This window comes from Carya illinoinensis, chromosome 7 (genome assembly GCF_018687715.1).
Source record: "Carya illinoinensis cultivar Pawnee chromosome 7, C.illinoinensisPawnee_v1, whole genome shotgun sequence".
In the NCBI taxonomy this organism is placed as follows: domain Eukaryota; kingdom Viridiplantae; phylum Streptophyta; class Magnoliopsida; order Fagales; family Juglandaceae; genus Carya; species Carya illinoinensis.
In genome coordinates, this window is record NC_056758.1 from 4,102,081 (window position 1) to 4,115,412 (window position 13,332).

The 13,332-nt window shown below is 37.9% G+C and overlaps 1 protein-coding gene across 1 annotated transcript; it reads left to right on the top strand.

The window, feature by feature from the left end:
- Positions 1–503: 503 nt before the first annotated feature.
- LOC122314784 (importin subunit alpha-4) lies at positions 504–12,037 on the top strand. Its single transcript, XM_043130367.1, has 10 exons — positions 504–926; positions 7,456–7,552; positions 7,641–7,732; positions 7,828–7,959; positions 8,244–8,429; positions 8,604–8,767; positions 8,972–9,050; positions 9,517–9,645; positions 10,587–10,714; positions 11,414–12,037. Exons 1-10 carry the CDS (start codon positions 693–695, stop codon positions 11,793–11,795), a joined length of 1,623 nt encoding a protein of 540 aa, XP_042986301.1. The 5' UTR covers positions 504–692; the 3' UTR covers positions 11,796–12,037.
- Positions 12,038–13,332: the final 1,295 nt, after the last annotated feature.

Consider the following 13,332-nt stretch of genomic DNA (forward strand, 5'->3'; position numbering starts at 1 on the left):
TTTAACCAAAAATAAAAAGTCCTTTCTTTTAAAGTTTTGCTAAGTCAAGATACAAAATTTATAATAAAATCTCATTTTAAATTATTATATTTAATATAAATACAAAAAATTAAATAAAGCCTCATTTTGTTCAAAACTTTAAGAATTATAATGATTTATGTTTCATTTTGTCTGAAAATTAACACGTAGCGTTAATATGCCACATGGCAATTTTTCATTAGTCTTTTAATAGAAGATCAATGGAAGTATCCAATTATGGAATTTTTAAAATTTAAATATTAATTTTGTAAAAATTAAAAATATCCACTTTAATTTATAAATATGTGAAAACTGCCTTTATCATATATTGACGAAAATTAGATTTTTTTTTTTAAAAAAAATTTACAATTAATCCAAAAATTAGAGAGAGAGTAATAAATGGGAAGGTCAAAAGGATAAATAAAGATTTGAAACTTCCAACCGCTACACACATGCCGCGCTATGCGCACACGTACAACACGAAACTGAGCCAAGAAGTTAACTCCCCAGAATACGACCCTCAACCCGACCCACCCGCCTTTTTTTTTTTTTATATCCATCTCTGATCTCCCTCTCTGTTCCTCTCTGCGCCATTTCCCCGAACGTTTGCACAGCAGAGCGGAGCAATACCTCGCGCGGGCAGACCCAGGGGGCCACCGAAAGGGAAATTCACAATGTCTCTGAGGCCCAGCAACACGCGCACGGAAGTGCGGAAGAAGTCGTACAAGACGGGGGTTGACGCGGACGAGGCTCGGAGGAGGAGGGAGGACAATCTGGTGGAGATCAGGAAGAACAAGCGCGAGGACAACCTCTTGAAGAAGCGTAGAGAGGGTCTCCTTGGCCTCAGCTCCCAACCCTTGCAGCAACTTGCTGATACCTCCCAAAACGCCGCCGCTTTGGAAAAGCGGGTATTTTCCTTTAATATTCATTTATTTTATCCTGAATCCGCTCTGCTGTGGGGTTATGATTGATTGGGTTTTATGGGATTTTTTCGTTTGTCTTGCAATGTTTATCCTTGATGAAAATTGTAGTAGAACTTTGTCCTATTGGGTATCTGATTGCTTTATAAAAATTGGGGGAATTTGGTTGATTTCAAATGTAGAAAAGGGAGGGATTAGAGATTTCATTTAATACCCGGAAAAAGTTACAACTTTATTTGATATGCGTTTATCGTTTAGATTGATGTAAGATTCTTGCAAGAACCTGCTGCAACTCAACCCAGAACACACGCAGCAGCTCTATCAATCACACACAAGAAAGCACTCAAGAATGAATGAGCAAGATAGAGAATCTTTGAGGGATCCTCAACCTCCAAGAACAGAAATCTTCTTATCAAAATTGTTCAACAACTCATGCAATCACAGCATTGCTTATATACTCGCAGGCTATGATGGAAATTAACAAGAGTAATGCTACTCATCACCAATTTTCTCATCATCTTATGATGTGATATTAAATGATTGGAGACTATTTATTATATTTCACTTGTGAAGCTATTATTTAATGACACATTATGGGATGATAGGATGATGAAAAAATGGGTGATGAGTAGATTTTTTCAATTAACAAAACTCATCGTTTAAATGAAATGCAAACCACAACAGCTAAAACGCAACCACAAGAATTACAAATACAAGGCAAAATGCTCAGTTTCATTAAAACCCTTCACTAAAATGCAACTGCTAACATGCATGACGACTTCCTTTTCTTCCCTTCCAAACTCCCCGTTTCATTAATCCCTTCATTCTGTTAATTCAGTTACTTCTCCCCCACGAGTCCCCTCTCAACAATTGACCCTTTCTTCTGCACCTCTTCAAGACCTCACCTAAGGCACCCGTGACAATCCCCACCTCTTCAAGGCCTTGCCCACGAGGCACCTGTGAAAATTATTAAAGGATTGTACCAAGCAAATGTGGATACAATGATCTGAGTTTCCATGATAATTCCCAAGAGCTATCTTCAATGGGAGCACCCACCCATTTAACCAAGACCTTAGTTGAGGCATGATTGCCTACTTTCCTTCATTCTCCTGTCAAGAATCACTTCAGGATTAGGTTGCAGACTTCCCTCACTGTCTATTGGAGGCAATGCTGGTAATGGAGATATCTGATCACCAAGCTTTTTCTTCAAGCCTGAACGTGAAAAATAGGATGTATCTTTGAAGAAGAAGTTAAGTTCAACTTACAAGCCATTGTCCCTATCCTCTCAATGACCTGAAAAGGTCCATAGTATCTCGGGGCCAACTTTATATTGTGCCTCATGGCTACAAATTTCTGTCTATAAGGCTGCAATTTAAGAAAAACCCAATCTCCCACTGCAAAAAAATTATCTCAGACTTCTTCCTGTCAGCATACACTTTCATCCTCTCTTGAGCTGTCCTCAAGTTTTCCTTTAAAAGAACTTATCAACAAAGTTTTCCTTTAAAAGAGACAGTATTTCTTCTCTAGACTTCAACTGGTGATCCACTGCTGCATTTGCAGTGGTGCCTGGAATATAAGTCAACAACTTCGGAGGTGGAATCCTAAACAAGGCTTGAAAGGGTGAAAAGCTAGTTGATGCATGTATAGTTATATGACACCATTCTGCCATTGGCAACCAACTACTCCAGCTTTTTGGCTTAGACGCAATATAGGATCTCAAGTAACCCTCCACACACTTATTCAAGGCTTCAACTTGGCCATCGGATTGAGGATGATAGGCTAAATTGAAAGCCAAAGTGGTTCATTGCATTTTAAACAGCTCCCTCCAAAAAAGACTAGTAAAGATTACATCTCGATTAGACAATAGTCTTTGGCAAGCCATGGAGCTCAAATACTCCAGCAAAGAAAACCTCAGCTACTCTACTGGCTGTATAAGGATGAGCCAATGGAAAAAAAATGCCCAAACTTTGTCAATCTATCCGCCATAGTCAGAATTACAGTCATCCCATTTGAACTACAATAAAATCCATGGCAATGTCAAGCCAAGGGCTTTGAGGAACAGGTAGAGATTGAAGTAACCCTGCAGGAAGCACAGTCTCATGCTTGTTCATTTGGAAAATATGACATTCCCTCACCAGCTTCTTTATATCCTTCCTCATGCCTTGCCAAAAGAAATCCAGCTTAGCCTTTTGTAGAGTCTTATGATACCCCACATGGCCTACTTCTGGGCTGTGATGAATATGTTGCAAGACCTTTTTGTGAAATGGTGATGAAGGTACTATCACCAATTTCCCTTTTCTGAAAGGAGACCTTGCTGAAGAGAAAATTCCTTGGAAACCTGCTGCCCTTGCTGCAAAGCAACAAGAAGATTAGCTATCTGATCAGAAAGTGCATAACTTTGTTTAAGTTCTTCTAACTGCATAGGGGTAGGAAATGAAATGAGGGCTAGTGTAGCTGAATCATCCTCTGCCTTCCTTGAAAGGGCATCAGCTACCTTATTGTCTCTGCCCCTTTTATACTCAACTCGAAAATCATACCCCATAAGCTTGGAGATCCACTTATGTTGAGCTTCAGTGGCCACTCTTTGTTCTAACAAGTGCTTCAAGGCCTGATCAATATTGATCTTGAAATTCTGACCCAACTGATATGGTCTCCACTTCCCTACTGCACGCACCAGTGCTAAAAATTCCTTCTTATAAGTTGAAATAAACAATGCCTTGCATTTTAAAGCTTTACTAAAGAAACTATGGGTTGGCTGTCTTGCATCAATATAGCTCCCAACCCCACCCCTGAGGCATCACACTCAATGGTGAATTCCTTAGAAAAATCTAGGAGCCTTAACACAGGAGGCTGGGCAACAACATATTTCAACTTCTTAAAGGCCTCTTCAGCTTCAGCAGACCACAAGAAATAGTTATTCTTCAACAACATAGTTAATGGAGCAGCTATGGAACCATAGTTCTTGATAAATTTTCGATAATAGTCAGTAAGGTCCAAAAATCCCCTAAGTGCCTTCACTGTTTTTGCAAACAATGTATGTTGCTGTAAAATGGATAAAACCGTCTTTACATGTGCAAGGTACTCAACAAAAGGTGGCTGTAAACCAAGGTATCATCAAAGAATATCAGATCAAACTTTCAAAGGAAAGACTTGAAAACATGATTCATTAAATCTTGAAAAGTGGCAGGTGCATTGGTAAGCCCAAAAGGCATTACCTAGAACTCATAGTGGCCCTCATGAGTTCTAAATATTGTTTTAGGAATATCTTCCTCTCTCACCCTTATTTGATGATATCCTGATTTGAGATCAAGTTTTGAAAAGCACTTAGCACCATACAACTCATCAATGACAAGGATTGGAAACTTGTCTTTGATAGTTTCTTGATTAAGGGCTCGATAGTCCATACATATCCTCCAAGTTCCATTAGATTTTTTAACAAGCAACACAGGTGAGGAAAATGGACTTTGGCTTGGCCTTATAACTCCATTTTTTAACAAATCTTGCACAATTTTTTCAATCTCAGACTTCTAGTAGTGAGGGTATATATAAGGCCTTACTGAAATTGGTGCACTCCCATCTTTCAACACAATCTGATGGTCAAAGGCTCTAGGTGGTGGTAGACCCACTGGTTCCTCAAAGACCGAACCAAACTGCTGTAGAACCTTTTCCATTTCAGCTTGCAACTCAGCATGTTCCATCTCAGACTCCACTACCACCAATTGCAACAACCACCCTTGCTTCCTATTAAAGGAAGACTTTAACAAATTAGCACCAGTTTCCTATTCTGTCACATCGGACACAAGACCTTGCAAAGATAAGTTCTTCACATTCGCCTCAAACTGCATGGACATATTAGTAAAATCCCACTGGATGGGACCCAATGTTTTAAGCCATTGAACTTCTAATACCATGTCACAGCCACCAAGAGTTAGAACATGGAAAGGAACCAGAAATTTAGTTCCTTGAACGCTTATCATCTCTTCACATCTGCCTTGATTGGATATCTTAGTTCCATTTTCCACTTTAACCTGAAGACCCCCATCTTCTATCACTTTCAAATTTGCAGCTTCCACCACCAATGGATCCAGGAAGTTGTGAGTACTTCCTGAGTCCACAAGAAAATAACAGAAAATGAGACAATTTTCCCAATAGCTTCATAGCATTACTATTAATACATCCAGAAATGGCATGGATTGAAACCTCAAGTTTCTTAAATCCCTTCTTAACAACTTCTTCATAATCTGGCAACAAATGTGCCTCAACACTGTCAACTATCTCTTGCTCAGCACTACTTTCCCCAAGCAAGAAGTACACTCTAGGAGTCTTGCACACATGATTGGGATTCCACTTCTCATCACAGTGGTAACATAATCCCTTTTTCCTTTTATCATCCATCTGAGAAGAACTAACCTTCATGACATGAACCATACTCTTTTGCCCTTTATTAGCTAGATCAACCATATTATCAACAGGCCACTTATTAGCAAAGTGCCCATTTTGCCTCCAAGATTTCATTGAGGATAACACATACTCGTCTTGCATCTTTGCCAAACCAAAAGCAGCCCCAAGATTCAGTGGGTTAAACATCTTCAAAGGTAATCTAATCTCATCTTTTAACCCATTGACAAAGTAACTAAGCTTATGCCTTTTAGAAAAGCCTTTCAACCTATTTGAAAAGGCCTCAAGCTGTGATTTATACAAACTAACAGAAGTAGTTTGTTGCAGCCTTGTTAATGCCTCCATTGGATCATCATATGTTGATGGCCCAAATCTGACTTGCATTGCCCTGACTAAAGACTCTCAAGAATTGAACTGCCCAGAGTCCAAGGCATCTTGGTACCAAACCAATGCCTCCCCTTCCATATGGTGCGATGCCACCATTAACTTCTGATGAAATGGTACTTGATAAAAATCAAAGTACTGATTAACCTTAAAGATCCAACTATCAGGATGCCAGGATCAATACCACTAAATGTGGAAAATCCAATCTAAAACTCCTCTGAAAAACACCCATCTCCTCATGAATTCTAGGCTCATTAGACTCTTTTCTATCTCTATGAGAAATGACATTTACAGATTCATTAGACTCTTGGTACCAAATCAATGCCTCCCCTTCCATATGGTGTGATGCCACCATTAACTTCTGATGAAATGGTACTTGATAAAAATCAAAGTACTGATTAACCTTAAAGATCCAACTAGCAGGATGCCAGGATCAATACCACTAAATGTGGAAAATCCAATCTAAAACTCCTCTGAAAAACACCCCTCCTCATGACTTCTAGGCTCATTAGACTCTTTTCTATCTCTATGAGAAATGACATTTACAGATATAACCAAAGAACGTAAATATCAGAGACTTGGTCTAACCTTTCTGCCATCCCATTAATGGCTTGCGAATGATGCTCCAACTGCTTTTGAACCATTTCTTGCTGTCTTTGGGACCCATCTTGCTGACCCTTTAAGGCTGCATTAGTACCCTCTGCCATCAGAATTTCCCAAGATCGACTAGTACTGATACCACTTGTAAGGTTCTTGCTAGAACCTACTGCAACTCAACCCAGAACACACGCAGAAGTTCTATCAATCACACACAATAGAAAACACTCAAGAATGAATGAGCAAGATTCAATTGTGAATCTTGTAGAGAATCTTCGAGGGGTCCTCAACCTCCAAGAACAGAAATTTTCTTATTAAAATTGTTCAAAAAGTCATGCAATCACAGCACTGCTTATATACTCGCAGGCTGTGATGGAAATCAACAAAACTCATCGTCTAAACAAAATGTAAACCACAACAGCTAAAACACAACCACAAGAATTACAAATACAAGGAAAAATGCTACGTTTCATTAAAACCCTTCCTTAAAACGCAACTGCTAACACGCATGATGACTTCCTATTCTCCCCTCCAAAACTCCACGTTTCATTAATCCCTTCATTCTGTTAATTCAGTTACTTCTCCCCTTTGAGTTCCCTCTCAACAATTGACACTTCCTTTTGCACCTCTTCAAGGCCCCACCCAAGGCACCCGTGACAATTGATTGGATTTTGTGGACACTGGAAACGTTTTAAATTGTTTTCTATGTTTATTTGCTGAGAAATGTAACATTAGAAATTTGAATTTTAAGTTTCTCGCTATTTGGAGATAATAGCAAATATGAATTTCAAGTCACCTGTGAAATACGGAACTAATTGGGCTTATGTTTAGTTTAATGCATTATTATTTTTTGGTATTATCTGAAGCTGTTTGTAGTTAATGAAAAATTAAAGGAAAGATGAAGTTACTTGATTTTGAGTTTGAGGTACTTTATAATTTTGGACCCAACAAAAAAGCATCCTAAATTCTATTTAGATGAACATCAATCCTACAGTATGCATTCATTTTTACATCTTTATGGATGGAGTCTGATGCCTGTTGAGGAGCTCTTTTAGGAAACTGAAGCTTCCGTTATTTTCTCCAGCTAATGAATCTGATGTTTGAATTTATGTGTTGGGTGTTGTACTGTCTTTTACAGCTGGAAAGTATTCCTGTGATGGTGCAAGGAGTATGGTCTGAGGATCCCAACTCACAATTGGAATCAACTACTCAGTTTAGAAAGCTACTGTCGATCGGTATGGCTGCAGTTACTAATAAGTTTTTCAAAGGAGTATCACTGGATGTTGTTGATTGTTTGATTTGAATTTGAGTATTTTCATGTAGAGCGCAGCCCTCCCATTGATGAAGTAATCAAAGCAGGGGTGGTTCCTCGGTTTGTGGAGTTCCTGGGGAGGCTTGATCTGCCCCAACTACAAGTAGGGATTCTTTGTAGGTTTAAGTCTCTGTGCAAGTAAAACTGTCAGTAAGAAATGTCAATACAATATGGGACTGACTTTTTGTTTGTGTTTAGTTTGAAGCAGCATGGGCTTTGACCAATGTTGCATCTGGAACATCAGAGCATACACGGGTTGTCATTGAACATGGTGCTGTCCCTATGTTTGTGCAACTTCTTAGCTCTGCTAGTGATGACGTCAGGGAGCAGGTTAGCTCACTTCTTTTATTGTATAAATTTCAGAAAGTTTGCTTGAAATTTTTGTTCATGATTTTTTGTGTTCCAATTTTAGTGCTTTCCCAAATAAAAATAATTTTCCTCCTCTCTCATGCTGATATATATATATTTTTTTCACTTTTAATTGTACTGGATTCAGATTTTTCATACTTAAGAATTATTCCAAGGTTTAATCTCACATTCCTTATTTTTTTATTTTTATTCTTAGAAGTATTTTTTGTATGTTTACAATCACCGCTTTCTTTTTTCTTGGCCAGGCTGTATGGGCTTTAGGAAATGTTGCTGGTGATTCCCCAACTTGCAGGGATCTTGTTCTCGGTCATGGTGCACTCGTGCCATTACTATCTCAGTTGAAAGAACACTCAAAATTGTCCATGCTGAGGAATGCTACATGGACTTTATCTAACTTCTGTCGTGGCAAGCCACCAACACCATTTGATCAGGTGAGAAGCCATCTATGGTATTTCACTCTATTCCTTTGAACATGTGTATGCAGTATATTATATCTTTAATGTTGACTTGAGTTCTTTCATAGCTGCATATTTACTGATAATAATTACTTATAAAAAATATTTACTGATAATAATTGTGAAAAAAAAAAATCCTTGGTTTGTCAGGTGAAGGCTGCCTTACCAATTCTGCAGAAACTTATTTACCTGAACGATGAAGAAGTTCTGACAGATGCTTGCTGGGCCCTATCTTATCTTTCAGATGGTCCTAATGATAAAATTCAGGCTGTTATTGAAGCAGGTGTCTGTACACGTCTTGTGGAGCTTCTGCTGTAAGTTTCCATGCTCTCTACAAAGATCTCAAATATGGCACTGACTTCCATTTGTTCTAGTATGGTTTAGCTTTTTCTCCTTTTTGAAAAATTCAGGAAAATATTCCTCCACGTATGTTTTGTAATCCCTTTTTATCTTCTGTTGCCTTTTCTTTTCAGTTGTATGGTCCTGGGTCAATTACTGATTTTTTTTTTTGGTTTTAGTCATCCCTCACCTACAGTTCTTATACCTGCCCTTCGGACTGTGGGAAACATTGTTACGGGTGATGATGCTCAGACTCAGGTATTGGCATAGTTTGTGTACCCAATTTCTAATTCTTACTATGCCATTCATAGGTCAAGGCTAGTATTGTTTATCTCAAAGCTGTTGAGATCTATCTTATTGGGAACTATGCTCTACTAAATGTTCGTTTTGGATTGCTTTTGACTTGACTTTAATTTTGTGCACCTATGTCTGTTTAGTGTTCATCAGATTGGAGTAATGAAGTATTTTTTACTTTAAGCACGTTCTTTTTGCTTGCAGTAATTCGATACTGTACTCTTGTGATTGGATAACCTAGACGATATCAATCAATGCTCTTTTTAAAAAAAAATTATTATAAGCATGTGTTAGAAGACTATTAATTAATAAATTAAGCCATATTTTAAATACTATTTGCCTCCACTCTGTCATGTGTGTATATGAATGGAATTGCTTCTTTTTCTTGCCCATACATAGCAACAAAGTGACCTTGATATGTATTTTTCAGTTTGTGATTGAAAACCAAGTGCTCCCTTGTCTCTATCAACTTCTTACACAAAATCACAAAAAAAGCATCAAGAAGGAAGCTTGTTGGACAATCTCAAATATCACTGCTGGTAATAGAGGTCAAATACAGGTATGGAATTCCCCTTATATGACACAGGCCGAAAGTTTTTCCTGTATTTAACAATGTTTATGGCACCCATTTGATCCACACTACTAGAATTTTCATCTATGGGTTGCTTGATGGTGTTAATCATTTATCATTAGAACAAAAATAATGATTATGTGGTGTTCTTGATTCGAAACTCGTGGTTCTTGAAACATACCCTCTTTAATGCTGGGTATTTGACATTTTTTTGGGAGATGGGTTTTGAGACACCCACATACACCATGGCCTTAGACCAGATAAGCATTCATCTTCTTGGAGTGGATTGTTCCTCATACGGACAGTATGTAATTAGTTGCATCATCAAAAGTGCTGGTCTTGATTCCTTACCACCCATCCTCGATTGCTTATTCTTGTTAGCTTTTCAAGTTCTGTTATGATTTCCGAAAATGTAGTGGAATATTGTTTTTCTTGTCGATTGCTGTTGCGTATTTTTATGGGCAGAGAATCACTCAGCATGACTTTATTTTTGTATGTAAACCCATTTGTAAGGGTAAAATAAATTGTTTGTATGCGGGAATATTGTTTTTCTTGTTGATTGCTGTTGTGTATTTTTATGGGCAGAGAATCACTCAGCATAACTTTATTTTTGTATGTAAACCCATTTGAAAGGGTAAAATAAATTGTTTGTATGCCCACTTATTCACATAGAAAGTATTCACTTTGAGCCTTTGTTTTTAGGAGGCTAATCAGTAATCCCCCAACAAAACCATACTTTGGATCGGCTAGATATGCTGACTGTGGGTTTTCTTGTTCTTTTCCTTGAATAGACAACAAGTTTTAGCACAATTTGTGATCAGTTCTTTACAAGGCTGCTAGAATGCTAGATGAGTGTTATCAATTATAATTGTTATCTTTTACATGATTAATTCCTTATAATTGTTATCTGTTACAATTTTGTGTTTCAGGCTGTTATTGAGGCCAATATCATTCTCCCTCTTGTACATCTTCTCCAAAATGCCGAGTTTGACATCAAGAAGGAGGCTGCATGGGCTATATCAAATGCTACTTCTGGAGGATCGCATGATCAGATACAGTATGCTTTACTCTAACACTGACTTTTCTTATTTACCTTCACATTTGAGCTTGCTTATATGCCTGTGCTATCTCGCATGGATAGCGAGATCCGTAGCTTGCTGATGCCCTTATAAGGTGGTTCGCTTTTTTATTCTTTACCATTAACCTTAATTTTTGGCTTCCATCCTCCTTTTTTCTAAGCAAGACAAAGCAAATACCACAATCATATACTCCAGGTTGAGGCCAGGCTTTTCTAAAATAATAAAGAATGAGTAATGTTAGATATAGTCACAGGTTGTGCAAACATCGTCCACTTCTTTTGAAAAAAGTAAGTAAATATGGAACTCACATGAAAAAAAAATTAATTTTTAATGATAGTTCCCACTTTTTTTCAGAAGGAGTTCACGATGCTTGCACAACCTATGACTATATCTAGTATTACTCATAAAGAATTAATAGTTAATGCTTGTTCTTGGAGACCATTCTTCTGTTTGTAACAGTTGATAGACTGAACATTCTGGCTCAAATTTATTATAATTGCAAGTTGGAAGAACACCTTCCATTGGTTTTGACCCGAGAAACACATATATCTCATAAACGATCCTTTTCATTTTGTTTTATACATACGATAGAGTTCATCTTGTAATTTTATGAAAAAAATTTCAATATTATGCATTAGACAAAACCATGCACTGACGCATAATCTATCTTCTTGTAGATTCCTGGTGAGCCAAGGTTGCATTAAGCCTCTATGTGATCTTCTTATCTGTCCAGACCCAAGGATTGTGACAGTGTGCCTTGAAGGGCTCGAGAACATTCTGAAGGTGGGTGAGGCTGACAGAGAAATGGGAATGAATAATGGAATCAATATATATGCACAAACGATTGATGATTGTGATGGATTGGATAAGATTGAGAATCTGCAGACCCATGACAACAATGAGATTTATGAGAAGGCTGTGAAGATCTTGGAGAGATATTGGGCCGAGGAAGATGAGGAAGAGCAGAACCTCCAGGAGAATGGGAATGGAGAGCAACAGGGTTTTAGTTTTGGAACAAACCAGCCTAACCTTCCCCCTGGTGGCTTCAAATTTGGGTAAATTGACAGTTTAGGATACTGTTTTCTAGCTTTGTAGGCCTCCTTACTTTCCTTGTTTCAGTGAATTTTCAAACTTATTTTTGTATTCCCCCTCATTTGCCAAGGGTCAGGGTTTTTGGTCTGGCATATAGGCTTTATTTGTGTTTGATTGGCACCAAGTGTTATGGCTTCGACTTGCGGGTTTCCATCTTGATTTGTATTTCTATACCTAATAGCTAAAAAGTTGTCATTGTGGTTACCTTAGCTTGAGTCCCAACTTTGTGCTTCTTAAATTTTCACTCTGTATCTTGGATTTACAAGAAAATATTATACACTGAGAGAGTGAGAAAGTGTGAGACAAGAGTGAGAACCTATCAATGTAGGACTCCTTTTGAAAGTCATGCAGCACTAATAACTGGGATTTTAGAAGGTTGCCATTAATTCAAAGACTGATGATTGCCCTCCATTTCTATTCCTTCTTTGCATTTTTGTTGTTCTCTCAGACTCACACCAACATAGCATGTTGCTGATACAATCTGGTAAGAGAGGTAAGCTAATAGAAGAAGATAAAATATTGTCAGTTTTTTTTTTTTTTTTTTTCAATTTATTGGTTTCAAAAGAATACAAATTTCACTGAGTTATGCTCAGGGAGCCCCAAAAATCAAGAATGAATATATATATAATATTATATATATATTTATATTTATATGTTGTGTATATAAATATTTGAAAAAAAAAAAAATCCTTCATGCCATGGATTTTAAATTCTGATTTTTAGCTTAATCTCGCTAAATAGAAAAGGGACAAGAAGGTAAAAGCACAGAAAATAAGATATTCGGCTCAATGTGTCCATGATAGTTCCACTCCCACCTTCTACCCCAACCAGAGTCATCTGCAAATCAAAGGGAACCCCATACAAAACCTAGCAATGGCGAAGACCCAAGGTCAAGACCAGTATGGCGTCTTAATTTACCACAAGTACAACGAGATCCCCGAAATCAACGAGCTTCTTCGCCTTCAATGAGTCCAACTGCGACTCCCTCGATCTCCTCGGCCGTGTCCGCCTCTCTCCACATGGCGTCGACGTCACTGTATGCCCCCCGCTTTCCTTCCTTCACTCTCCATACGTTTCCCAAGAAAATAAAATCTGTTTCTTTTTTTCCCTAATGGTTTAAGACGAATTTCTCATACGTAGATTAGTGGGAAGCTTTCCTTGTTGGAAAAACACATTTCTTCCGTCATCTCAACTATTTTATTCGAAGGGACTGACTTCAAGCTTGCGGCTTGTGATCATGATCGCCCTCTGAATGATGCGTTGCATAGGAATGTGGATTCATTGGTCTTTCCATTTGAGGAGTATCAAGGTAATTCCAATGGATTTTTCCTTGCTTTAACAGTTTGAACAAGCTCGAGGGCTTTTATATACATTCTTTACATGATGTTTCTCCCCCTTTCTAATAGATTCTCTTGTTACTTAGACAAGGGGAGAAAAGAGTTACACATTGACAGACAACATGCACACATGGCCAAATCTTTCAACTTTTTGAATGAATCAGATA

Excerpts from the sequence above, each read along its gene's own strand:
- LOC122314784 (XM_043130367.1), top strand. The coding sequence starts at position 693 with ATGTCTCTGAGGCCCAGCAACACGCGCACGGAAGTGCGGAAGAAGTCG. Across the intron at positions 927-7,455 it reads CCGCCGCTTTGGAAAAGCGG|CTGGAAAGTATTCCTGTGAT; the intron begins GTATTTTCCTTT and ends TGTCTTTTACAG. Across the intron at positions 9,646-10,586 it reads GTAATAGAGGTCAAATACAG|GCTGTTATTGAGGCCAATAT; the intron begins GTATGGAATTCC and ends TTTGTGTTTCAG.